Here is a 27,207-nt window from a genome sequence, read left to right as displayed (position 1 = left end):
CTGCGGTCGGTAAGTAGAAAATGTTTTAATTATGATTTTTTAAAAAATTATTTCTTATTTTTTGTTTGATTTATTGGTTGATTTATTGATGTTTTTATCATTTATTATTGATGATGGCTCTTTATTTGTAAAACTGAAGTGTTTAATGTTTGTAAACTTCCCTTTAAACCCCCTCCCCCCCCCCATTCCCTACGCCTAATTTGTAACCTACGCCTGATTTTCTAAAGTGTAGACAAGGTTTTTTTCGAGCGTACAAAAATCTTCACTTACTCCATTCTAAGTTAGTTTGGAGTACGTTTTCACTGCCGAAACTTTGAAAACAGGCGTAAGTGGCCGGACACGCCCCCTTTTGAAAAAAAAATTCTGTTCCAAAGTGAAACTGTTCTAACTGACTAGAACTGCAGCAAACTAAATGGCGAGAATTCCGATTTCTAAGATACTCCGTTCTACACCAGTTGCTCCTAAAAATCAGGAGCAAATCATGGCGAAACTTGGGGCCAAAGTAACTAAAGAGGAACAATGCAACTAGATTCGGAAGATTTTGATCTTTAACGTAGCAGATGCAATTCACTGGGGATCAGTGTGAAATAATTAGTATTGGAGCAAGGAATCGAATGAGGGTATATATATCAAATGGACCAGTGGTACACTGTGGAGCAGGAAAAAGATCGACGAGTTATTGTGGAAAAAGCATCAGCACAGTGCTTAGCTGCAGCAAAAGCAGCATGTATTTATATAGCGCCTTTAACAAAGTGAAACATCCCAAAGCGCTTCACAGGAGTATTATGGGACAAAACAAATTTGACACCGATCCCCATAAGGAGAAATTAGGGCAGGTGATCAAAAACTTGGTCAAAGAGGTAGGTTTTAAGAAGCGTCTTGAAGGAGGAAAGAGATGTGGAGACGTTCCAGAGCTTGGGGCTCAGGCAGCTGAAGGCGCAGCCACCAATGGTGGAGCAATTATAATCCGGGATGCTCGAGGGCAGAATTAGAGGAGCGCAGACATCTCGGGGGGGGGGGGGGGGGTTGTGGGTTGTGGGGCTAGAGGAGATTAGAGATTGGGAGGGGCGAGGCCATGGAGGGATTTGAAAACAAGGATGTAAATTTTGAAATCGAGGCATTGCTTAGCTGGAAGCCAGCGAGCACAGGGGTTGATGGGTGAGCAGAACTTGGTGTGAGTTAGGACATGGACAGCCGAGTTTTGGATCGCCTCTAGCTTACATAGGATAGAATGTGGGAGGCCAGCCAGGAGTGTGTTGGAATAGTCAAGTCTAGAGGTATTAAAGGCATGGATGAGGGCTTCAGCAGCGGATGAGCTGAGGGAAGGACGGAGACGGGCGATGTTACGGAGGTGGAAATAGGTGGTCTTTGTTATACTGCGGATATGTGGTCTGAAGCTCATTTCAGGGTCAAATATGACACCAAGGTTGCGAACAGTCTGGTTCAACTTCAAAGTTGAGGAGAGGGATGGAGTCAGTGTCTGGGGAATGGAATGTGTGGCGGGGACCGAAAACAATGGTTTCAGTCTTCCCATATTCAATTGGATAAAATTTCTGCTCATCCAGAACTGGATGTCGGACAAGCAGTCTGACAATTTCGAGACGGGGGGGGGCGGGGGGTTGAGTGAAGTGGTAGTGAGTTATGTACTGTATATATGTACAAATCATGTACTGGGTTGTATTGTTACTGTGAAGGTATTGTTCGCACCGCCCATTTGGATATTGTATGCAGTTCTGGTTACCTAATTATAGGAAGGATATTATTGCACCTGAGATCGTACAGAGCGAGCAATCTAGATGATGTATTGGGAATTTATATCATATATAAAATAATTTTAATTTATTTATTGCTTTTCACATCCTCAATGTTCCAAAGTACTTCACAACCAATTAATTATTTCTAAATGGTAGTCATTGTTATTGAGGCATGCGCGGCAGCCAATTTGGGCACAGCAAGGCTCCGCAATAAGCAATAAAATAAATGACCAGCTAATCTGCTTTCAGCGATGTTGGTTGAGGGATAAATGGTGACTAGGGCACCTGGAGAACTCCCTTGCTCTTCTTTCAATTAAAAAAAATATAATTATTTGAAGGCTGCATTTTTTTGCCCATCCCTAGTTCCCCCGCGAGGTTGGTGGACCTTCTCCTTGAACTCTGCATTCCTTGTGGTGATGGTGCTCCCACAATGGTGGTAGCTGGGAATTCCAGGATAATGACCCAGGGATAATGAAGGATTGGTGATGCATGTCTAAGTCAGAACTGTGTGTGACTTGGCGCTGATGGTGTCCCCACAATGTTGCTGCACTTATCCTTCTTGGGGATAGAGGCTGAAGAGGAGTGAGATGCTGTCAAAGTAACCCTGTTGAGTTGCTGCACTGCATCCTGCAGATTCTGCACACTGCAGCCACAATGAGCCAGTGATGGAGGGAGAAGATATTGAGTCCAGTGGCAAGGGCATCAGTTAAGTGACTGTGAAGCTTCTTGAGTATTGTTGCAGTTGCACCCATCCAGACAAGTGGCGAGTATTCCATCACACTCTTGTCTTGAACCTTATAGACGGAGCAGCCTCAAAGGGTCAGGAGGTAAGCCATGCATCTTAGAGTACACAGCCAATGATCTTGTAGTCAGTGTTGACATAGTGGTCCAGTTCAGCTTTTGGTCAATGGTGACGCTCAAGATGTTGATGGTGGGGGGGGGGCTTGGTGTGATGGTGATACTGTTGAAGGTAAAGAGATGACTGGGCTTTCTCTTGTTTGCGATGGTCATTACCTGACACATAGCCCAAGCTTGGACGTTATCCAGGTCCGAGGATGTTTCCCTGAGGAGCTCCTGCAGTATTGTCTTGGGGCGGCAATGATTGGCCTCCAACAACCACTACCATCTTCCTTGCATCAGATATGACTCAAGCCATTGGAAAGTTTTCCCTTTGATCTCCATGAACTTGTTTTGTTCGAACTCCTTGGTGCCATACTCGGTGGGATGCTGCCTTGATGTAGAGGAGACTTACACTCGTCTTCCTTCTGGAATTCAGTCCTGCGTCCATGTCTGGATTAAGGCTGAGATAAGGTTTGAAGCTGGCAGAACCCAAACTGACTGTCAATGAGCAGTTTATTGTTGAGTTGGTGTTGCTTGATGGCACTGTTAGTAATCATTGCACAACTCTTAACCTTTGGTTGAAGTATAGTGCCATGTGATCTTTTACATAAACCTGAACAGGCTACAAAGCCTCAATCTAACATCTCATCCAAAAGATGGCGCCTCCAACAGTGCGGTATACCCTTAATACTATATTGAAGTGTCAGCCTGGATTATGTGCTTAAGTACAAAAGTGGGGCTTAAACGCACAACATTCTAACTCAAAAGGGACAGTGCTACTCACAGAGCCAGTTAAAGATATGAGATGAATATTTTTTAGAAAAGAGGAGATTTTTCCAAAATTGAGGATTTCAGGATTGTGATGGGAATTGAGGTAGTAGATCATCCATAATCTTGAATGGCGGAGCAGGCTTGAAGGGCTGCATAAGCCTACTCCTGCTTCTATTTCTTATGTTCTTAATTGACCATGTTGAGCAGGAAACTATAGACCAGTTAGCCTAACGTCTTGTTGGGAAAATGCTGAGTCCATTATTAAGGAAGCAGTAGCAGGACATTTGCAAAAGCATGATTCAATCAAGCAGTCAGCATGGTTTTTTGAAAGGGAAATCACGTTTGACAAATTTGCTGGAGTTATTTGAGGATGTAACAAGCAGGATGGATAAGGGGGAACCAGTGGATCTGGTGTATTTGGATTTCCAGAAAGCATTCGATAAGGTGCCACATAAAAGGTTACTGCACAAAATAAAAGTTTACGGGGGGTAATATATTAGTATAGATAGAGGATTGGCTAACTAACTGAAAACAGAGAGTCGGGATAAATGAGTCATTTTCCGATTGGCAAACAGTAAATAGTGGGGTGTTGCAGGGATCGGTGCTGGGGCCTCAACTATTTACAATCTATATTAATGACTTGGATGAAGGGACCGAGTGTAATGTCACCAAGTTTGCTGATGGTACAAAGATGGATGGGAAAGCAAATTGTGAGGAGGACATAAAAAAATCTGCAAAGGGATATAGACAGGCTAAGTGAGTGGGCAAAAATTTGGAAGATGGAGTATAATGTGGGAAAATGTGAGGTTATCCACTTTGGCAGTAAAAACAGAAAAGCAAATTGTAATTTAAACGGAGAAAAATAACAAAGTGCTGCAGTACAGAAGGACCTGGGGGTCCTTGTGCATGACACACAAAAAGTTAGTATGCAGGTACAGCAAGTAATCGGGAAGGCAAATTGAATGTTGGCCTTTATTGCAAGGGGGATGGAATATAAAAGCAGAGAAGTCCTGCTACAACTGTACAGGGTATTGGTGAGGCCACACCTAGAGTGCTGCATACAGTTTTGCTCTCCGTATTTAAGGAAGGATATACTTGCATTGGAGGCTGTTCAGAGAAGCTTCACTAGGTTGATTCCGGAGATGAGGGGGGTTGAATTATGAAGATAGGTTGGGCCTATACTCATTGGAGTTCATAAGAATGAGAGGTGATCTTATCGAAACATATAAGATAATGAGGGAGCTCGACAAGGTGGATGCAGAGGATATTTCCACTCATAGAGGAAACTAAAACTAGAAGGCATAGTCTCAGAATAAGGGTCCGCTCATTTAAAACAGAGATGAGGAGGAATTTCTTCTCTCAGGGTTGTAAATCTGTGGAATTTTCTGCCCCAGAGAGCTGTGGAGGCTGGGTCATTGAATATATTTAAGGTGGAGATAGACAGATATTTGAGCGATAAGGGAATAAAGGGCTATAGGGAGTGGTCAGAGAAGTGGAGCTGAAACCAAGATCAGATCAGCCATGATCTTACTAAATGGCAGAGCAGGCTCGAGGGGCCAAATGGCCCACTCCTGCTCCTATTTCTTATGTTCTTATGATCCAAACAATTGCTGTCCATTGTAAAGGCTTCAAATACCAGACCACACCACAATGAAGAAGTTAAGAAAGGAAAAAGAAGGAAAGAAAGACTTGGATTTATATAGCGCCTTTCTCGACTACCAGACGTCTCAAAGTGCTTTACAGCCAATGAAGTACTTTTGGAGTGTGGTCACTGTTGTAATGTGGGAAACGCGGCAGCCAATTTGCGCACAGCAAGCTCCCACAAACAGCAATGTGTGAATGACCAGATAATCTGTTTTTTGTTATGTTGATTGAGGGATAAATATTGGCCAGGACACTGGGGATAACTCCCCTGCTCTTCTTTGAGATCGTGCCATGGGATCTTTTACGTCCACCTGAGAGAGCAGACAGGGCCTCTGTTTAACGTCTCATCCGAAAGATGGCACCTCCACCTTCGGCACTGCATTGAAGTGTCAGCCTGGATTTCTGTTTGTTCTCAAGTCCCTGGGGTGGGACCCGAACCCAAAACCTCTGACTCAGTGGCGAGGGTCCTACCCACTGAGCCACAGCGCAAGTGGGTTGGAACTTCTTTACTCAAAGAGCAGTAAGTTTCCAAGGCAGGATGTTGAAGCAAGCGCTATTAATGTGTTCAAAGACAATTAGCTGCCTTTTTGGAGAGAGGAGAGATTGTGGGACAGGTTCGGTAGGTGGGGTTGTTTTGTGAAAAAGGGATGGATTTGTTCGGGGTAATAACCACCTTCGTATGTGTCTAAAAATTCTTGAGTAAAGGAGGTTAACGAACAGCTTTTTTGGTGGTTTCCAAAAAACCTCAATCCCGAAACAAATTAAGTTATAGCGCAAGAAAAATCAAGAGATGAGAAAAATTCATTTGGCACAATAAAACTAATTCCCCCATTACTTGCCACCTTGGCACCTAAGTATATTGTGGAATAACCTCAATGTCTTTGCCTGTACTATGCTGGCTGGCAGATTATTCTAAATAATTTGCATCCTTTGTGTTTTAAATTGATCTCTGATCCCATTTTGCTGAATTTTTTTTAAAATGATAAGGTGCTAGAAGTGCAAGCAGTATTTTATTACTTTGAAATGTCTCAACACTCCACACAATGAATTACTTTTGACTTGCAGTGACTGGTTATGTCGATAAACTCTAAGCTTACCTCATCTATTCCATTTAATATTTATGTACTTCAATGAGCTCCACTACTGTTTTTCTGGACTGTAAATTTAAGTTGCTCATTACTTTCCTCAGGACCTATCTGGGATTTGCATGTGCTTGTCCTGTGTTACAGTTTTGAGCTCTTTTGCTCATTCTGTGGCCTATCAGTTTCTGTGAGTGGATCTCGGCCCTTATTGCTGTGGTTTTCAATTTTTGCCCCATAGAGTGGGAAGAGTCTTGCGTGCAATATAAACACCGGTATAGATCAGTTGGGCCGAACGGCCTGTTTCTGTTCTAGGCCGAATGGCCTGTTTCTGTGCAGTAATTTCTATGTAATAGTGTCAGGACGTCATCCCTAATGTGGCACTGCTTCGCTTACCAAATCACTTTGGATAGATGGAAAATATTATGCATGAGCCAGAGATTCCACAGGTTAAAACAACTCGTCAGATTTATTTACAATATAAAATAGTTACAAAATGAATAGAATTAAACTAATACAAGACAACTAGAATTTATAGCCTACAGTTCATAAGAACTCTCACCAGCCCATCTCCAGTGGTGAGAAAATCACTAAGTACTGAGAATTGAAATAATCGAGACTTCAGGATGGTATGTTGCTTCCCTGGTGCAAGGGTCAAGGATGTCTTGGAGCAGCTGCAGGACATTTTGGAGGGGGAGGGTGAACAGCCAGTTGTTGTGGTGCATATAGGTACCAACGATATAGGTAAAAAACGGGATGAAGTCCTACAAACTGAATTTAGGGAGCTAGGAGTTAAATTTAAAAAGTAGGACCTCAAAGGTAGTAATCTCAGGATTGCTACCAGTGCCACATGCTAGTCAAAGTAAGAATTGCAGGATAGCTAAGATGAATCCATGACTTGAGGAATGGTGCAAGAGGGAGTGATTCAAATTCCTGGGACATTGGAGACGGTTCTGGGGGAGGTGGGACCAGTACAAACCGGAAGGTCTGAACCTGGGCAAGACCAGAACCAATGTCCTGGGGAAGGGGGGGGGGGGGCAGTTTTTGCTAGTGCTGTTGGGGAGGGGTTAAACTAATATGGCAGGGGGGTGGGAACTTATGCAGGGAGACAGAGGAAAGTAGAATGGGGGTAGAAGCAAAAGATACAAAGAAGAAAAGTAAAAGTGGAGGGCAGAAAAACCCAAGGCAAAAAGAAAAAAGGGTCACATTACAGCAACATTCTAAAGGGGCAAAGTGTGTTAAAAAGACAAGCCTGAAGGCTCTGTGCCTCAATGCGAGGAGTATTCGTAATAAGGTGGACGAATTAGCTGCGCAGGCAGCTATTAACGAATATGATATGATTGGTATTATGGAGACATGGCTCCAGGGTGTCCAAGGCTGGGAACTCAACATCCAGGGGTATTCAACATTCAGAAAGGATAGACAGAAAGGAAAAGGAGATGGGGTAGCATTGCTGGTTAAAGAGGAAATTAACGCAATAGTAAGGAAGAACATTAGCTTGGCTGATGTGGAATCTGTATGGGTAGAGCTGCGGAATACCAAAGGGCAGAAAACGCTAGTGGGAGTTGTGTTCAGACCACCAAACAGTAGTAGTGAGGTTGGGGACAGCATCAAACAAGAAATTAGGGTACAGCAGTTATCATGGGCAATTTATTCTACATATAGCTTGGGCTAACCAAACTGGTAGCAATACGGTGGAGGAGGATTTCCTGGAGTGTAGTCGGGATGGTTTTCTAGATCAATATGTCGAGGAACCAACTAGAGGGCTGGCCATCCTAGACTGGGTGATGTGTAATGAGAAAGGACTAATTAGCAATCTTGTTGTGCGAGGCCCCTTGGGAAAGAGTGACCATAATATGGTAGAATTCTTTATTCAGGTGGAGAGTGACAGTTAATTCAGAGACTAGGGTCCTGAACTTGGGGAAAGGTAACTTCGATGGTATGAGACGTGAATTGACTAGAATAGACTGGCGAGTGATACTTAAAGGGTTGACGATGGATAGGCAATGGCAAACATTTAAAGATCACATGGATAAACTTCAACAATTGTACATCCCTGTCTGGAGTAAAAATAAAACGGGGAAGGTGGCTCAACCGTGGCTAACAAGGGAAATTAAGGATAATGTTAAACCCAAGGAAGAGGCATATAAATTGGCCAGAAAAAGAAGCAAACCTGAGGACTGAGAGATATTTAAAATTTAGCAGAGGAGGACAAAGGGTTTAATTAGGAGGGGGAAAATAGAGTATGAGAGGAAGCTTGCTGGGAACATACAAACTGACTGCAAAAGGTTCTATAGATATGTGAAGAGAAAAAGATTAGTGAAGACAATCGTAGGTCCCTTGCAGTCAGAATCAGGTGAATTTATAATGGGGAACAAAGAAATGGTGAACCAATTGAACAAATACTTTGGTTCTGTCTTAACGAAGGAAGACACAAATAACCTTCCAGAAATTCTAGGGGACAGAGGGTCTAGGGAGAAGGAGGAACTGAAGGAAATTGTGTTAGGGAAATTGATGGGATTGAAGGCCGATAAATTCCCAGGGCCTGGTAGTCTGCATCCCAGAGTACTTAAGGAAGTGACCCTAGAAATAGTGGATGCATTGGTGATCATTTTCCAACCGGTGATCGACTCTGGATCAGTTCCTATGGACTGGAGGGCAGCTTAATGTAACACCACTTTTTAAGAAAGGAGGAAGAGAGAGAACGGGGAATTATAGACCGGTTAACCTGACATCAGTGGCGGGGAAAATGTTGGAATCAATTACTAAAGATGAATTAGCAGCGCGTTTGGAAAGCAGTGACAGGATCGGTCCAAGTCAGTATGGATTTATGAAAGGGAAATCGTGCTTGACAATTCTTCTAGAATTTTTTGAGGATGTAACTAGTGGACAGAGGAGAACCAGTGGATGTGGTGTATTTGGACTTTCAAAGGGCTTTTGACAAGGTCTCACTCGAGATTGGTGTGCAAAATTAAGGCACATGGTATTGGGGGTAACGTATTGAAGTGGATAGAGAACTGGTTGGCAGACAGGAAGCAGAGAGTCGGGATAAACGGGTCCTTTTCATAATGGCAGGCAGTGACTAGTGGGGTGCCGCAGGGCTCAGTGCTGGGACCCCAGCTATTTACATTATACATCAATGATTTAGATGAGGGAATTGAGTGTAATATCTCCAAGTTTGCAGATGACACTAAGTTGGGTGGCGGTGTGAGCTGCGAGGAGGATGTTAAGAGGCTGCAGCGTGACTTGGACAGGTTAGGTGAGTGGGCAAATGCATGGCAGATGCAATATAATGTGGATAAATGTGAGATTATCCACTTTGGTGGCAAAAACACGAAGGCAGAATATTATCTGAATAGCAGCAGATTAGGAAAAGGGGAGGTGCAATGAGACCTGGGTGTCATGGTACATCAGTCCTTGAAAGTTGGCATGCAGGTACAGCAGGTGGTGAAGAAGGCAAATGGCATGTTGGCCTTCATAGGGGATTTGAGTATAGGAGCAGGGAGGTCTTACTGCAGTTGTACAGGGCCTTGGTGAGGCTTCACCGAGAATATTGTGTTCAGTTTTGGTCTCCTAATCTGAGGAAGGACATTCTTGCTATTGAGGGAGTGCAGCGAAGGTTCACCAGACTGATTCCCGGGATGGCAAGACTGACATATGAGGAGAGACTGGATCGACTGGGCCTGTATTCACTGGAGTTTAGAAGAATGAGAGGGGATCTCATAGAAACATATAAAATACTGACTGGACTGGACAGGTTAGATGCAGGAAGAATGTTCCCAATGTTGGGGAAGTCCAGAATCAGGCGACATAGTCTAAGGATAAGGGGTAAGCCATTTAGGACCGAGATGAGGAGAAACTTCTTCACTGAGTTGTGAACCTGTGGAATTCCCTACCGCAGAGAGTTGTTGATGCCAGTTCATTGGATATATTCAAGAGGGAGTTAGATATGACCCTTATGGCTAATGGGATCAAGGGGTATGGAGAGAAAGCAGGAAAGGGGTGCTGAAGTGATGATCAGCCATGATCTTATTGAATGGTGGTGCAGGCTCGAAGGGCCGAATGGCCTACTCCTGCACCATTTTTCTATGTTTCTAATTTTTGTGCCCCTTGACAACAGAATGTTGTTCCAAGGTTGGGAATTTTATGACCAAACAGGCCAAAAATATTGGTGACACAGTCACCGAGCCTGTCTTGGAATCGAGCAAGACCTGTAGATAAATGCTACTTTTATCCATTGATATGAATAAGGAAAGTATATTGCCTGGTGAAAATGCAGTGGAGAAACTTTGCAACACTAGGAGAATCCACACGCATACCAGTTCGTCAATTTTAATGCACAAAACACAACAAAACCACGTTTGAGTTTGACGTTGCACAATAATAAAATTCACGTAAGCAATTCCTGGTTCAGAATGAAATGGTTGATACCAGCTTGTAGTGTCCCTACCCCATTAACAGTAGCAGAACATAGAACCTAGCTCGCCAACCTAATTAACAAAGTTACCCAAGAACAAAGGCCCTTTTCACAGCCGCCTGCTTTTTACTGTTCGGATAAATGTTGCTGGGACATTTACAAGCAATAACATTGAACGGCATACATTTCTTTTCAACTGCATCTGTAAACATGAAAATTGCTCTTTACACCATTTCTTCACATTCTCGCCAGTAGTTGTTATTGGCTATAGATATCTATTAACATTCTGCCCACATCTCTCTTTCAATAGTTCCCTCCACAAAGCACAATTCCCTCTTATGCCAAACACTTCAAACTGCTTTTTACTCTCTATGAAGCCAACGTCTGCCCAATACTTGACTCTTGCTTTCATATCTGAGAAAGAACATAAGAATATAAGAAATAGGAGCAGGAGCAGGAGTCGGCTATTTGGGCCTGCTCCACCATTCAATAAGATCATGGCTGATCTGATCATGGACTCAACTCCAATTCCCTGCCCACTCCCCATAACCCTTTATTCCCTTATCACTCAAAAATCTGTCTTTCTCCGCCTTAAATATATTCAATAACCCAGCCTTCGCAGCAGAGAATTCCACAGATTTGCAACCCTCAGAGAAGAAATTCCTCCTCATCTCAGTTTTAAATGGGCGACCCCTTATTCTAAGACTATGACCGCTAGTTTTAGTTTCCCTATGAGTGGAAATATCATCTCTGCATCCAACTTGTCGAGCCCCCTCATTATCTTTGTTTCAATACGATCACCCCTCATTCTTCTGAACTCCAATGTGTATAGGCTCAACCTCTCCTCATAAGTCAACCCCCTCATCTCTGGAATCAACCTTGTGAACCTTCTCTGAACAGCCTCCAATGTAAATATATCCTTCCTTAAATACGGAGACCATCTAGAAAAGCATTTCTAGATGGTCCACGATCCTCCCTCTCTCTCCGTGACTTCGTTCTCTTTAATGCAGCCTCGCTGGTGAAATCGAACCTCATTTCACCATCTAACCTAACCCATTCTTTATCAGGACCCGAAAACTGGCGCTCCTTCTGTCTCAGTCTGTCTTTCTGCAGACTTTTAAAAACCCACACATGGTGTTATGTAGTCCCTGATTTACCTTGTGTCCTGACCCTTTTTTAGCTTATCATAGGCCTTGGCTCTTGACTTGGATTTGTTCTTTTTGTTGGAAGTTCCAACAATCTAGAAGGAGCTGCGTGCCAGTTATGTTCCGAGTGTTCCTAGCAGCAGTAATGTTCCTACTTTGTCTTAACATTAATAAAAGCTTCTCCTGATGGCACAGCCAGGTTATCAATCGAGTAGCAGAGCCATACAAGCACTTTAAACAGGCGAGCCACTACGAGGACTGGTTTGGGACCAAATTATCGACTGTTTGAACTGGTGCTGAATGTCTAGTAATGCTGCTCAACAGGATAGTACATATCACCAGTTCTGATCAGTTGACCAGAGTGATCATTTGGGCTGCTGGCCAAACCGATCCCTATAATAGGATTCCACCATGTGGTGAAGCAGCTGTTAACCCTGGGGGATCCCACCCCCCTCTTCCCTAACTCAGGAGGCCAATTATAGTACCCCATTAATAATCTTGGCTAAGATGAACTAACTTGGCATTGAACCTGGGACCTCCTTAGTCTGCCTGATTCAGTTCCGATTGCTGCCCTCATGACATTTGCAGAGTACAGTTTTCTTTTATTTGTTTGAATTCTGACCAAGTTTGAAGCTTCTTTCAATCAGCCAGGCCTGTGTGGAGCAGCAGCTTTGATGTGGAAAGAAAGACTTGGATTTCTATACTGCCTTTCGCGACCTCAGGACCTCCCAATACACTTTACAGCCAATGAAGTACTTTTTGAAGTGTAATCACTGTTGAAATGTGGCAGCCAATTTGTGCACCGCAAGCTCCCACAAACAACAATGTGATAATGACCAGATAATCTGTTGGTTCAGGGATACATATTGGCCAAGACACCGGGAAGAACTCCCCTACTCCTCTTCGAAATAGTGGGATCTTTTACGTCCACCTGAGAGGGCAGACAGGGCCTCGGTTTAACGTCTCAGCCGAAAGACGGCACGTGTCTCAGTACCTCCCTCAGTACGGTACTGGAGTGTCAGCCTAAATTTTTGTGCCCAAGTCTCTGGTTCTGGTCACACTGCTTACAAATTATTTTCTGGGTTGCCATTGGTTCAGTGCTGAGAGGATGGCCTCTTGGTAACCTAGCCAAATCCATGACCACCTTGTAGGCTGTTGTTTCCAACTTGACAGGAATGATGAAACTGTACGTCGGCGCTGGCACGTCAAGAAGATCCGATAATTCCACCACAGATTGCCACCCGCTCCCTTGGCTGTCTGACTGACAGTGTGTCAGCTTGGTTGCCTCTGAGACAGCAGATTACTCATAATCTAGGCTGATACTTCTGCGCAGTTCTCAGGGTGTGTTACCCTCAGAGCTGTCGTTATGAGACATTAAAGCAAAGGCCCCGTCTATCTTCCAGCTGGACGTAAAAGATCCCATGGCACTATTCAAAAAAAGAGTCAGCAGTTTGCCCAGTGATCGAGCCAACATTCCTCCCTCAACCATCGTCACTAAAACTCATAACTTGCTGTGCATAAATTGGCTGTCGTGCTGGCCAACAAAACTACAGTGGTTGCACTTCGGAAATAATTAATTGTTGTTGAAAGGCAGTACGATAACAATTTAACAACCTGGAGCTTTCAACCAGGGGATCCAGTTGCAGGCGAGACCAGTGAGGGATTTTCCACATGAAAGCGTGCCAAAGGGGAGGAGTTTATCGAGGTGTGTGGCAAGGTGTCCATACTAGTAATTGATGTCAATTGTTCCACAATGGGGTCATTTTGTTACTTTCTCAATTGGGGACTAGGCCATCCTTCATCTCTCTCAAAGCCTCCCTAATAAAGTGCAACATCCCCACTGACGCCTGGGAGTCCCTGACCCAAGACCGCCCTAAGTGGAGGAAGTGCATCCGAGAGGGCGCTGAGCACCTCAAGTCTCGTCGGCAAGAGCATGCAGAAATCAAGCGCAGGCAGTGAAAGGAGCGTGCGGCAAACCAGTCCCAACCCTCCTTCCCTCAACTATCTGTCCCACCTGTGACAAGGTCTGTGGCTCTTGTATTGGACTGTTCAGCCACCAAAGAACTCACTTCAGGGGACTGCCTATGATATATTATGTAATAGAAATGCATGGTGCGGTGCTGGGGCAGGAATACTGTTGATGAGTGTTTATTAAAGTCAGTAAACTGAGAGTGCCTGAGGGACGCTCGTCCCATTCCTCTTTGCTTTCATCTTATCCAACAGTGTTTAATTACTGTGCGTTCTAAATCATCTTTTGTTGGGTGTCGCTTCAGTTGGGATATTTTTGTGCAGCTGCACAGAGCGGTTTGGGAAGTGTCAGCGTGACGGGTTTGTGCCGTTAGATGTTGTGGGTACTGTTTCCAGCAGCGGGAGTTATTTTAATTCTGAGAATGGTGCAAGGCAGGGAGGGTGAAAGAGCTGCATCTGTATTCTCGGTTGGTATAAATTGCAGGATCCCGGCCCTCCATTCTGTTTCACGAGTGTGTGCTGCCAGTGTTTCTCTTGCGTAAACGATTGTGAAGCCACAGCATGCAGTCTAGCAGCAGTAACAAAATGCAAACTGAAATTGCATTTACAAGTGAAATTTGAATTTCCAATTTCGTAAAGATGTAGTTCAATCTGATTTCATTTGAAATCAAAAAATGATTCCATTTAAGAGTTTTTAATGTTAGTTTTGAAATCTTCTCCCAAGATCAGTTGAAGTATCGCAGCATTACTAATAAACTTGCGATTGTCACCACTGTAGATTTGAAGTTGTTAATCTTTCCACGTTTCTGCCATCACATTCTCCTTTAAGACCCTCCTTAAAACCCACCTCATTGACCAACCCCTCTTTTCCCCCCTTCCCCCCCCCCCCCCAACCTTTGGCTCGACATCCATTTTTGCCTGCTAATGCCTCAGTGAAGCCCTTTGGGACGTTTTTCAATGTTGAAGGAATGAATACAAGTTGTCAAAACGTGCATCACTGGGTCTGTAGAGTTTCCTATGATTTGTAAGTTGAGTACCTCTGCCACCTTTAACGTGGACAAACATGATCTGATTCACACCAGAGATTTCCTTTTCAGTCTTGTGGGTAAATCAGGATTTGGGAATCTATACACGCAAGCTTTGTGCACTCCACAGCTCAATTCTAGAAAGGTTCATCAGATCTTTAGTCATGTGGCTGTGCAGGTATTTAAGAAGTGGGAACTGTGCGTTAGTTTGGATACATTGTGATTAACTGGTTTTCTTTGTACTGTTGGAAGGTCACCAGCAGAAAAATCATACTGGCCCATCATTTTAATTTAAGTCATTAAAAGCTAATGAGGAAGGCTAATGAGTTAACCCTTCAGAATTGAGGATATATAGTCCCGTATTCTATTAAGAACATGGGATGTTCCTGGAAGTTGAATAATGCTGGCGTGAAGTTCAGGGGGTTGCTGCCTTGCCTCTGGCAATGGGAGCAATTCCAGGTGATGAATTCACGCAATATTGAAGTGTATTGGCTTACCACAGATAGGCACCAGGAATTTCTTCGAAGGGGGAAGGGTTCTACCAATTGGCCACCATAACTTCGGTGGAAACTCCAGATAAACCGGCTTTCCGCTGAAGTTGCGCCGGCTAATCAGGAAAGCTCCCAAGGAAATTCCCGGCAAGATAATTACTGGGCTGAGCTTTACTCTTACTTCAGTGGCTCCCTCGTAGCCTCTCCGCGCTGATTGCGTACAGTTTTATACTTATCTTCTGTGTTTGTGTGAGAGCAAGCCGATGATATTGCACGAATGCGGTGTTGATCTGCAACAGGCTCTCTGTTGGAGCTCTCTGCAAGCCTGGGGTGCAAATCTTCATCTCTATTTGGATGGTCATACACCTGAATTCTCTTAAACTCAAACCAAACTGACTTTTAATTTGTTGGATCTAAATTGATGGTTGTTGACCGTTATCTCTCCATTGTGGTGTCTCTCTCAAGAAACTTGGGATCCATGTGCAAGTGATGTACTTCACCAGATAATAAACAGACAAACTCAGTAAGGGTGCTCCTTGTACGCAGATGGTGGCTGATCTATTTTGCATTGCATTCAGATGGTATAGTACCAAAAACAGCCAGACACTTGCTGCTACTGTGATGAGTGTTGTACACTAAAGTACCAGAGATGAGTTTTGAGGTTCTTCAATGTTTAGCTCAGTGAAGAATGTTAGCGCAAAGGAAAAATGCTTTTCCACATTTGCACCCAGTGTCAGCACGCAAGGTCAATATAGTACAGGTTAGATACAGAGTAAAGCTCCTTCTACACTGTCCCATCAAACACTCCCAGGGCAGGTACAGCACGGGGTTAGATACAGAGTAAAACTCCCTCTACACTGTCCCATCCAACACACCCAGGGCAGGTACAGTACGGGGTTAGATACAGAGTAAAACTTAGTCTTGGTGTCAAGTGTTGCAGCACGAGGCGATAGTCTCAGCATCTTGCAATGCAAAGTTTTCAGTACTGCAGCAGGATTATAAAGACATTCTAGCATGAGAGCAAGTTCAGTTCTAAGGATGTTTTTGTTGTTTTCGTAAGCTGCTTCCTGTCATGTGCCTTGACTGAGTGCCCTTGTAATAAGCGGTTTAATGGAATTGGCAGTTGCAAGACCACCCTCGCTCTTCCTTTTCTCTACTCAGACAGCCTGCAGTGGCCGTGCAAAGCCAGGACATCCAGTGTAAATATAGTAACTCTATCAGTGTTGCTATGTAAATCTCCAGTACAGCTTGTAGTGTGTCGAAGGTTGACGTCCTTGGGTGACTGTCACGTGAGCTGATTTGCGCTGCCCTCTCTGCACCAACTGCTGAAGGCAGAGGCTCCAGTGCTGTCACAGCTCCTTGTTGTCTTTGCTGAGCGCGTCACATTGGCCCTGATGTAGTCTCCCAGTGAACTCTAAAGAGATGGTGCAGAGCCACTTGCTGAAGTGCCGTTAACCGTTTGCCGGCTCTCTCTTTTCGTGCCCCGATTCATTTGTTTTGCGAAAGTTTGAAGTGGCTGATTTCGGAAAGCTGTGCCGGGACCGAGACTGGACTGCGCTGATTTCCAGGTACAAAAATGTGGAGCGGGTAAGCTCGCCCGAGCTGGAGCTGTGCACAAACCAATGTTTACACTGTTGCGGAGTAAACTCTTGCAGCTCAGCCTTTGAGCAGGCTGCGAGCGCAGTCAGCCGGACACCACACAGGAGCTGACAGTAGGGTCCATCACTCACCACTCATTCTTAAAGGCAAGACAGGACAGCGGGATGGCTGAAGACAGTTTGAATGGTAAGCGTGCGTATAGCCGAGCAGTCTGTGTGTCACACTGATTTCCAATTGTTCAATCGTGGCATTTCGATTTAGTGCAGAAGCAGGCACACCGATCCGCACGCTAACAGTAGTTTTGAGGTGAAGCTTTTGCAAGTACTTTAGGGTCAGTGGCATTTTAAACGGCTACAGTCTATACCGATCAGTCTTTCCTGGTCAGTGTCTCTCAGTGTGCATCATTGTATATGAGCGTCTCCTGTTTCAAATCACTGGATTTGATGTGACTGAACCACCCTGTATGTAGTGGTTTCTCTCTGTCCCAGTTCAAAGTTAATGTTGACATCTGAGAGGCCACTTATGACGCTAACCCTTTGAGTGTGTGTTTAAGTCTATAGAGAAGAGGAATAATGATGTGCAGTGGTCTGTGAGAGAGGTTTCGCAAACTTGTGTTCTGTGCCAGCTCCTCGCATACTAGAGGATTACAGCATCTGCACAAATGTGGGATATAATTCAGAAATGTTAGAAATTATACATTGCACCTGTGTGCTGACGTATCCAGGTTATCATTTGCTTTTAAAAATGTCCTTTTTTCATTTTTAAATCTGATCCGGTGAGTATCGAGTGAAGTGAAATATTGTGTTGAACAGTGGGTGTAGTGTTCCAGTGTTTCCCTCAGTGAGTGGATTGGTATTGCAACACACACTAGCACTTGATCCCTGGAACTTCCTCGTCCAACCCACTGTGTCCTTCAGCAACTGTAATATATCCGTGATCTTTGAAGGGTTAACGTGTTCTCACTATTTCAATCTCCAGACCTGTAAACCTAAGCATAGTCTGGGAGTTGTCATTTTTTCTGTGGAATTTGAGGGTTTTGTTGCTTTTCACAACTGGAATCTGGCCTGGTCTTGGCAATGATCAGTTCTGGAGCATCTACTTGACAGCTTGGCAGTCACGTCCCAGAAGAAGATTGCAAGGAAGCCATTAACTTGGGTTCAGCTGTTAGTTTAAAAAACCAATCTTTGTAAATACCTTAAAAGTTACTGGTGGCATCTTCAATTGTTGTTTCCTCTCGACTTGACACTTCCAACGCACTCCTGGCTGGCCTCCCACATTCTACCTATGTAAACTAGAGGTGATCCAAAACTCAGCAGCCCTTGTCCTAACTCGCACCAAGTCCCACTCACCCATCACCCCCTGTGCTCGCTGACCTACATTGGCTCCCGGTTAAGCAATGCCTCGATTTCAAAATTTTCATCCTTGGTTTACAAATCCCTCCATGGCCTCGCCCCCCCCTAACTCTTTCCCCCCCCCCCCCCCCCACCACCGAGATATCTCTTGAGCATCCCTGATTATAAACGCTCAACCATTGGTGGCCGAGCCTTCTGTTGCCTGGGCCCCAAGCTCTGGAACTCCCTGCCTAAACCTCTCCGCCTCTCTACCTCTTTCCTCCTTCAAGACGCTCCTTAAAACCTACTTCTTTGGTCACCTGCGCTAATTTCTACTTATGCGGCTCGGTGTCAAATTTATATCGCATAAATACTCCTGTGAAGCTCCTGTTTCACTACGTTAAAGGCGCTATATAAATACAAGTTGTTGTTGTTGTTGATGCCATAGGTACTTCCCCATAACCGATACCCACCATTCCTGTCCTCGATGCTCTGTAATATCTCTCAACTTTCCCCTGCGGCTTTTATTCCTATCATGCTAAGAAGCTGGATACAATCAACTTAGTTGATGGAAGAGAATCTCGGCTTCATAATGTCCCAACTCGATAGGACCTGCCACAGGATAACCTCGGGATGCAGCAGCCATCTTGGCTCCAGAAGGGGCATCTGTACAGGTTTGCCTTCAAGGGAAATATTCAGGAACACGATTGATCACTGGGACTATAGAAGAGGTTATGTCTGTCCGGGATGACCCGAGCGTTTGTCTACCTTTATACTTTGTACTCTTCAGACCCATGATGGGAATTGATGCAGAGTTCTGAAAACCTCCATCTAAAGGAAAAGTTGAGCACAGGAACATAGGAAGAGAAGTAGACCGTTCAGTCCCTCGAACCTGTTCTACCATTCAATTAGATTGATTCCGGAGATGAAGGGGTTGACTTATGAGGAAAGGTTGTTTAGGTTGGGCCTCTACTCATTGGAATTCAGAAGAATGAGAGGTGATCTTATTGAAAGGTATAATATTATGAGGGGGCTTGACAAGGTGGATGCAGAGAGGATGTTTCCACTGCAAGGGGAGACTAGAACTAGGGGGTATAATCTTAGAATAAGGGGCCACCCATTTAAAACTGGGATGAGGGGGAATTTCTTTGAGGGTTGTAAATCTGTGGAATTCGCTGCCTCAGAGAGCTGTGGAAGCTGGGTCATTGAATAAATTTAAGACAGAGATAGACAATTTCTTAACTGATAAGGGAATAAAGGGTTATGGGAAGCGGGCAGGGAAGTAGACCTGAGTCCATGATCGGATCAGCCATAATCTTATTGAATGGCGGAGCAGGCACGAGGGGCCATATGGCCTACTCCTGCTCCTATTTCTTATGTTCTTATGTAGATCATGGCTGATCTGAACCTCAACTCCATTTACCCAGCTTTGCTCCATATCCCTTGATGCCCTTACCCATCAAAAATAGGGCTGGATTTTCGGGTTTCTGCCACCCCTGTTAGCGCCTTGGAGGGGCGGCGGTAAGCACATTCGGGCGACCAGCTTCCAGCGCCCCGTCGGGAATTTTGGTGCCAGCTTCGATGGGGCGCTGGAGCATTACTGCCCAATCCGTAGCGCACAGTTAAGAGTGCCCTGCTGGCACCGCCTGGGAAAACGGGCGGTCCGAGCTGTAGCGGCAGTAGTGAGGTAAGTAATGTCGACCTCAAGTAAGTGTGACTTTTTTTTTAGATTGATGTTGTGGGTGCGTGAGTTATTTATTGGGAATTTTTTGGGTTTTTTTCAGATTTTCTTTTCCCCCTCCCCGAGGCCTCTCTCTCACCTCTCTGAGGCCGCCTGTTTAGCTCGGGATTTTCACTTGCTCAGCTGGCCTAGCGCCCTAGAGAGGTGTGCAACACCTCCCTTAGCGCTCCGTCCCACACTCAGGGCCCAGCTGATGAATTTTGCTGTCTGAGGTGCTGACTGTTCCCGGTCACAAACTTTACCGCTCCACCTACATTACCGCCCCAAAATGAGCAGAACCGAAAATCCAGCCCTATCTATCTCAGTCATGCAAATTTAATTTGACCCTCAGCATCCACAGCCTTTTGGATTGCGGGGAGGAAATTCCAGATTTCCACTATGCTTGGTATGGAAAAAGTACTTCCTGATTTCAGTCCTAAATGGCCTAGCTCTAATTATATGATTATGCCCTCTTGTTCTGAAATAGTTTCTTTGTATCCACCCAGATGGTTTTCCACCCACAGATCTCCAGGCATTATATCATAAAGTCTTAGATGAGTCACAACTTCCTGCAGCTGAGCATCAGAAAGACTGAAGCCATCAGTCTGTCCCCTTGACATTGAGCTTTATTCATGCTTTCGTTGCCTTCATATTCAAATAATCGAATGCTCTCCATGCTGCCTTTCCATCGTCCACACCAAGCACTCCAGGATGTCCGCGTGCAGCTGCCTCTGCACTAACTCCCACGCTCCATGGCCTACACTGGATCCTTTGTGCCCAAATGTAAAATCATCCTCATCATCCTCGACTTCAAATTCCCTGCCCATTACCTGGCTTCATTCTACCTCTGAAACCTCCTCCAGACTTGCTGTTCCTCTCTCACTATTCCGTCTTCCAACCCTACCGTTACCTCACCATCAGAGTTTTCAGCAACCTAGACCCTGCTCTATTGAACTCCCTCCCTAAACCCCACAGCCTTTCCACTTCGCAATCCACCTTTGCACCTGAGCCTTCAGCCTTCCCTCCTAATCTCCCCTGGTGTTTCCATTCTTTCTACTACTCCTGTAAAGTGCTTTTGTATGGCCGCAACATAGAAATTTACAGCGCGGAAGGAGGCCATTTCGGCCCATTGTGTCCGCGCCGGCCGACAAAGAGAATCACGGCCCTCGGTCAGCAGCCCTGAAGGTTATATATAAACCTATCTACAATGGCGGAAAGGTAAAAAGCATCCAGCCCAACCAATCTGCCCCACACGCCCCTTACACTGAAACATTCTACACTCCACTCCAACCGGAGTAATGTGATCTCCTGGGAGAGGCAAGAACCAGATTTAAAAACCCCAAAACCTGCCAAAGCGGAAGGTCATGGGGCCGCGATTCACTGATGGCAGATGCTGGTCAGGCGGTGAGAAGATCGATCGCACCGTCCAACCCATGGCAATGGAGAGAGGCCCGGACCGTTTACGTTCTGGGGCCTCATTTGAATTTTATTCGGTGTGCTGCAAGCGCTCAACAACTGCTGACAGATGGCTCACCAATGCGGGGGTGGTGGTGGTGGGGTGGGGAAGGAGCAGTAAATCTAGTGGCTCCTCCGCAGGGCTGTGCTGTAAGTTAGACCATAAAGGCGGTGGGTTAGTAATTGAGGGGGGGGGGGCGCGAGTGGCTGACAGTGGGTGAGAACATTTTTGCACGTGGTCATTCTGGCTCCACAAAATTCAGTGGATTTTTTCCGGAGCAGGCTGCTGTGGTCCCTTTAAGGATTGTTTAATAAGCTGCAGTACAACTAGGCAGAGCATACGCAGCATACCGTCAGACAACTGGTACGTTAAACCTGCATCTCAAGACCTGTATTGAACCTCAATTTGAATCAGGCACCTGCCTGCTCCTTGTGGGAGTGTCTACCACTTAGTTCAAGGCTTGCTGTGAAATTTAGCTAGGTGGCCAGAGGGTGGTAAGATTTTGTTTTAATTTTATCTGCCGACTCTTTTTTTTTTCCATGTGCACAGGGCGGTAGGGAAATGGAAATCACCCTCCTATTATTTCCCGATTAGGAAAGTGCACAAGAATTACAAGAGATTCAACACGAGTATTGTGAGCTGCCAATGCAAAATGGTGCTTGACCTTGACCCCCAGGCACAGCAGTGTGGTGAAGTTACAGAGCGACACCAGTGCTGCATTGCAGTATATAAAGCAGGGCAGGAATCGGTCCCTTAATGCTTACTGTAGGCAGAATTTTGATGGAACTGCCAGCCCAGCGCATCTCCGCTTTCAACATGAACAGGATCCAGCCTCAACAGGAACAAATCCCACTCCCAGAACTTGAACACCTAAATCCAGGCTGACCCTCCAGTGCAGTGCTGAGCGAGTGCTGCACTGTCGGAGGTGCCGTCTTTCGAATGAGATGTTAAACCGAGGCCCTGTCTGCTCTCTCGGGTGGATGTAAAAAATCCCATAGCACTATTTCGAAGAAGAGCAGGAGAGTTATCCCTGGTGTCCTGGGCCAAGATTTATCCCTCAATCAACATAATGACCAGATAAACTGTGTTTGTTATCACATTGCTGTTTGTGGGAGCTTGCTGTGCACAAATTGGCTGCCGCGTTTCCCACATTACAACAGTCACTACACTCCAAAAGTACTTCATTGGCTGTAAAGCACTTTGTGACATCCGGTGGTCATGAAAGGCGCTATATAAATGCAAGTCTTTTTGTGAATAGACACTCTATTTGGATATTGTCAGTGACTGAATGTGGGTCTACCTGGGCATCATTCTAAAAGTACTGGATACAGGGGTTCTGCTCCAAGTTTCATGGTGTGTGAGTATCATGCCTGGGCAATCTGTCAGTCTACTGGCTGAAGAGGTTGCTGCATGCCTTTCCTCTATTTATCCCAGCACAAATAGGCTTAGATTTTATGGCTCCCCTGATTTTTATTTTTCAGCACATTGGAGCAGACAGAGGCAGAAACTTGCTTGGGGATGCACTCTGCCACCCATTTCCCAGCAGTCGAGCCTGATCCCGCAGGAGAACGGCTCAGTCAAGAGCGACCATAAAATTCTGGCTAGTGTTAACAAAGATGTGTGTGTGAATCTGCCACGTACAAGGATAAACCTAATTTTCTTTGAGAACTATAACTACTCTAAATAACAGTCGTTTATGAAATATCACAGGACGCCTGTTGTGTATGCAATAACTCAATAGACTGAATACTGTAAACTCCGAACAGGTACAAACTTGGCTCTACTTTATTAGGGCCCAAAGTGATTACATTACAAGATGGCTGGCTTTTTATACCTGGGCCGCACACATGTGCGCACAGCCCAATGACCGCCGACAGTGGTGCCACCTGGTGGCTAGTAAACCCAAGCATACATACATGACAATATCCCCCTTTAAGATATTAGTAATGTTCTTTTTACAAATTGAGACGGTCTGGGGCTTTCCACTCCCACGTTGAACGTCTCAGTTCAACTCTAGCCTTGGGAGAGCGTTCTGAGTCTGTTATGACTGGAGGCTGGGTAGCTGATCTGATGGGAGTGGCAACGACCACATCAAGGATCGAAAGTCCAGATTCATTGACCATGTCAGTGATTGAAAGTCCAGATTCATTGATGACAGCGGAGTCCTCTGATGACTGAAGGTAGGTTGGTTGGTCACTGTGTCTTCCTCAGACTGTTCCGGTTCATCCGTGCGGCAGGGCAGCTTTATCTGATCGACCTGTTTCCTGCATGTCTTCCCATTCTTGAGCTTGACAATAAACACTCTGTTACCCTCTTTGGCCTTAACAGTACCGGCGATCCATTTGGGACCTTGACCATAATTCAGTACATACACAGGATCATTGATAGAAATGTCGCGTGATACAGTAGCGCGATCATGATACCCTTGCTGACTTTAATGTCTGTATTTGACGCGATTATTTAAGTCAGGGTGGACTAGAGGGAGCCTGGTCTTGAGACCACTCCATCAATAGTTCAGCAGGGGAGACCCCAGTAAGCGTATGGGGTCTTGTCCTGTAACTAAGTAATATGTGTGACAAGCGAGTTTGCAGTGAACCTGGAGTTACACGTTTCTTACTCAGCTTGATGGTATGGACCGCACGCTCTGCTTGTCCATTGGATGCGGGTTTGAATGGTGCTGACCATTGTTTGATACCATTGAGTTTGATGTTTGATACCATTAAGTTTCATGAACGCTTGAAACTCCATACTGGTGAAGCAAGATCCTTTGTCGCTTACATGACACGAAGGCTCTCAGTGGTAGTTGTGGATGTGCTGGATGATATTATTGTACACTCTATCCACTTGGAATAAGCATCCACCACAACTAAGAACATCTTCCCAGGAAGGGACCTGCAAAGTCGATGTGGAGCCTGGACCATGGTTTGGATAGCCATGACCACAGACTCAGTGGCGATTCCGCTGGTGTTTTACTAAGCTGCATGCAAGTGTTGCACTGATGCACACATGATTCCAGATCAGAGTCAATTCCAGGCCACCATACATGAGACCTGGCAATGGCTTTCATCATGACAATACTGGGATGTGTGCTATGTAGATCATGCACAAATTTCTCTGCCTTTCTTGAGCATAACATCACGATTACCCCACAGTACACAATCTGATTGAATGGATAGTTCGTCTTTGCGACGGATGTAATGTTTGGTCTCCTCACACATTTGCTTTGGTATGGCAGACCAATCACCACTAAGGATACAATGTTTCACAGCCGATAATATCGGGTCCTGGCTGATCCAGGTCTCAACTTGGGCCATGACGGGGGTTCCTTTACTTTCAAAAGCATCCATGACTAACAGTTGGTCTGCCGGTTGTGACGATTCCACCTCCGGTGTGGGTAACGGCAGACGGCTCAATGCATCGGCACCATTCTCAGTGCCAGGTCTATGGCGAGTGACATAATCATAGGCAGATAATGTCAGCGCCTACCTCTGGATGCGGGACGATGCATTGATATTGATACCTTTGTTTTCCGAAAATAATTAAATGAGTGGCTTGTAATCTGTTTCCAGTTCAAACCGAAGACCAAACAGGTACTGATGCATCTTTTGAACCCCATACACACACGCTAGTGCTTCTTTCTCTACCATGCTGCAGGCTCTTTCCGCCTTTGACAAACTTTTTGAAGCATATGCAACAGGTTGTAATTTGCCCGACTCATTAGCTTGTTGGAGCACGCAACCAACTCCATATGACGAAGCATCACAGGCCAATACTGGGCGCTTACACGGATCATAATGTACCAGCAGCTTGTTAGAGCAAAGCAGATTAGTAGCTTTCTCAAAAGTTCTATCTTGAGACGCACCCCAAACCCAGTTGTCGCCTTTTCTTAGCAGCATGTGCAGTGGCTCTAATAAGGTGCTCAATCTAGGGAAGAAATTACCGAAGTAGTTGAGTAGAGCAAGGAATGAACGCAGCTCCGTCACATTCTGAGGCTTGGATGCATTTTTGATGGTCTTGGTTTTCGAGTCCGTAGGCCTGATACCGTCAGCAACAATTTTTCTCCCCGGGAATTCGACTTCCAGTGCCATCGAGCATTTCAGTCTGAGTTCCACTTTATCCAGACGATGTAGAACCTCTTCCAGGTTGTTCAGATGTTCGGCGGAGTCATGACCTGTGAGCAGTATGTCATCTTGAAACACGACGGTTCTGGGGACAGACTTCAGTAGACTCTCCATGTTCCTCTGAAATATGGCTGTAGCTGAGCGAATTCCAAAAGGACACCTGTAGATAAACAGTCCTTTTTGAGTGTTGATGCACATATGTTTCTTTGACGTGTCGACCAGCTCCTGTGTCATGTCAGCTGACGTCAAATCCAGTTTTGTGAATTACTTCCCCCCCGGCTAGCATTGCAAACAGGTCATCGGCCAGGGTATTGATCCTGTTTCAAAACTCGGTTGATCGTAAACTTGTAGTCTCCACAAATCCTGGCAGTGCCATCACTTTTCAACACGGGAACAATGGGACTGGCCCATTCGTTACATTCAATCGGTGATATGATCCCTTCATGTTGGAGTAAGTCCAGTTCGATTTCGACCACCTCCGTCCTCATGTACGGAACTGCCCGAGCTTTATGATGGACGGGTCTTGCATCCGAGTCCATGTGGATCTTCCCCATGGCTCCCATGAAATTGCCAATGCCTGGTTCAAACAGCGAAGGGAACTTGCTCAGCACTTGAGCACATTGAGTATCCTCCTCCGACGACAACGCTTTGATCTCGTTCCAGTTCCATTTTACTTTTCTAACCAGTTCCTGCCGAACAGCGTTGGACCATTGCATGGAACAATCCATAATGGTAAATCGTGAACTGCACCATCGTACGACACTTTGATTACTGCACTGCCAATCACCGTTATGAATTCTTAAGTGTACATACGCAACTTGGCATTGACTGGACTCAGCTTAGGCCTCTCAGCCTTAGTATCCCACAGTCTATCGAATGTCCTCTGGCTCATTATTGATTGACTCGCACCAGTGTCCAATTCCATCGATACCGGCACACCATTACATTTTACATTAATCATCGGTTGGCTCTTTGTTAGGAACAAATACACTCCATACACTTCCTCCTCTGGTATCTCGGATTGCATATCCGGATCCGCGCTAGAATGGTCGTCATCCTCCACGTGCTGTCGCAGCATGCTTGCTCAGTTGCGGACACATGCTTTGGAGATGCCCCACTCTAAAACAACCTTTATAAATATACTGTTTAAACCGACACTGATGATGCCAATGATTTCCCCCACCATGCCAACACGGTGATATTGGATTCATTCTCGTTGCCGGACTTTGAGCAACCACAGGTTTCGCGTATGCAGTCGGGTAGGCCCTGCCATATGCAGCTCTGCCAAATGACGATACTATCTTGTTTACAGTACTTGCCAAGTTCTGATTTTTCAATGATATCTGCTTTAAGCTTTTGTCTGTCGTCATGCGTGATTGGGCAATCGTGATGGCCTTGCACCGCCAGTAGCTTATGCAGGCTCACCTCGTGGTTTATGCTGATTACAAAGAAATCCTGCAGCATGTCTACCAACGCAGTTTCGAACTTACATGGTCCAACTAGACGTCTTAGGTCGGCAACGAATTCCGATACATAAAAACATAGAAAATAAGTGCAGGAGTAGGCCATTCGGCCCTTCGAGCCTGCACCACCATTCAATAAGATCATGGCTGATCATTCACCTCAGTACCCCTTTCCTGCTTTCTCTCCATACCCCTTGATCCCTTTAGCCATAAGGGCTATATCTAACTCCCTCTTGAATATATCTAATGAACTGGCATCAACAACTCTCTGCGGTAGGGAATTCCACAGGTTAACAACTCTGAGTGAAGAAGTTTCTCTCCATCTCAGTCCTAAATGGCTTGCCCCTTATCCTTCGACTATGTCCCCTGGTTCTGGACTTCCC

General features: G+C 45.2%; 1 protein-coding gene across 4 annotated transcripts in view; it reads left to right on the top strand.

Annotated features, from left to right (window-relative positions):
- Positions 1 to 27,207, top strand: part of LOC139237985 (cAMP-dependent protein kinase catalytic subunit alpha-like) — a 217,238-nt gene that overhangs the window by 70,202 nt on the left and 119,829 nt on the right. Inside the window, exon 1 of one of the 4 annotated variants that reach the window (XM_070867359.1) lies at positions 16,713 to 16,919. The exons of 2 other annotated variants lie outside the window; for them this stretch is intronic. In XM_070867359.1, the coding sequence (XP_070723460.1) occupies positions 16,898 to 16,919 (22 nt within the window). In that variant the 5' untranslated portion in view covers positions 16,713 to 16,897. Of the gene's footprint in view, positions 1 to 16,712; positions 16,920 to 27,207 lie in introns of those variants that run through there. One more of the 4 variants, XM_070867360.1, reaches the window with a different exon arrangement.

Source organism: Pristiophorus japonicus, chromosome 24 (assembly GCF_044704955.1).
Source record: "Pristiophorus japonicus isolate sPriJap1 chromosome 24, sPriJap1.hap1, whole genome shotgun sequence".
Taxonomy (NCBI): domain Eukaryota; kingdom Metazoa; phylum Chordata; class Chondrichthyes; family Pristiophoridae; genus Pristiophorus; species Pristiophorus japonicus.
Note: the sequence above shows the minus strand (reverse complement) of the source record. Positions and strands in the feature narration are given on the sequence as shown.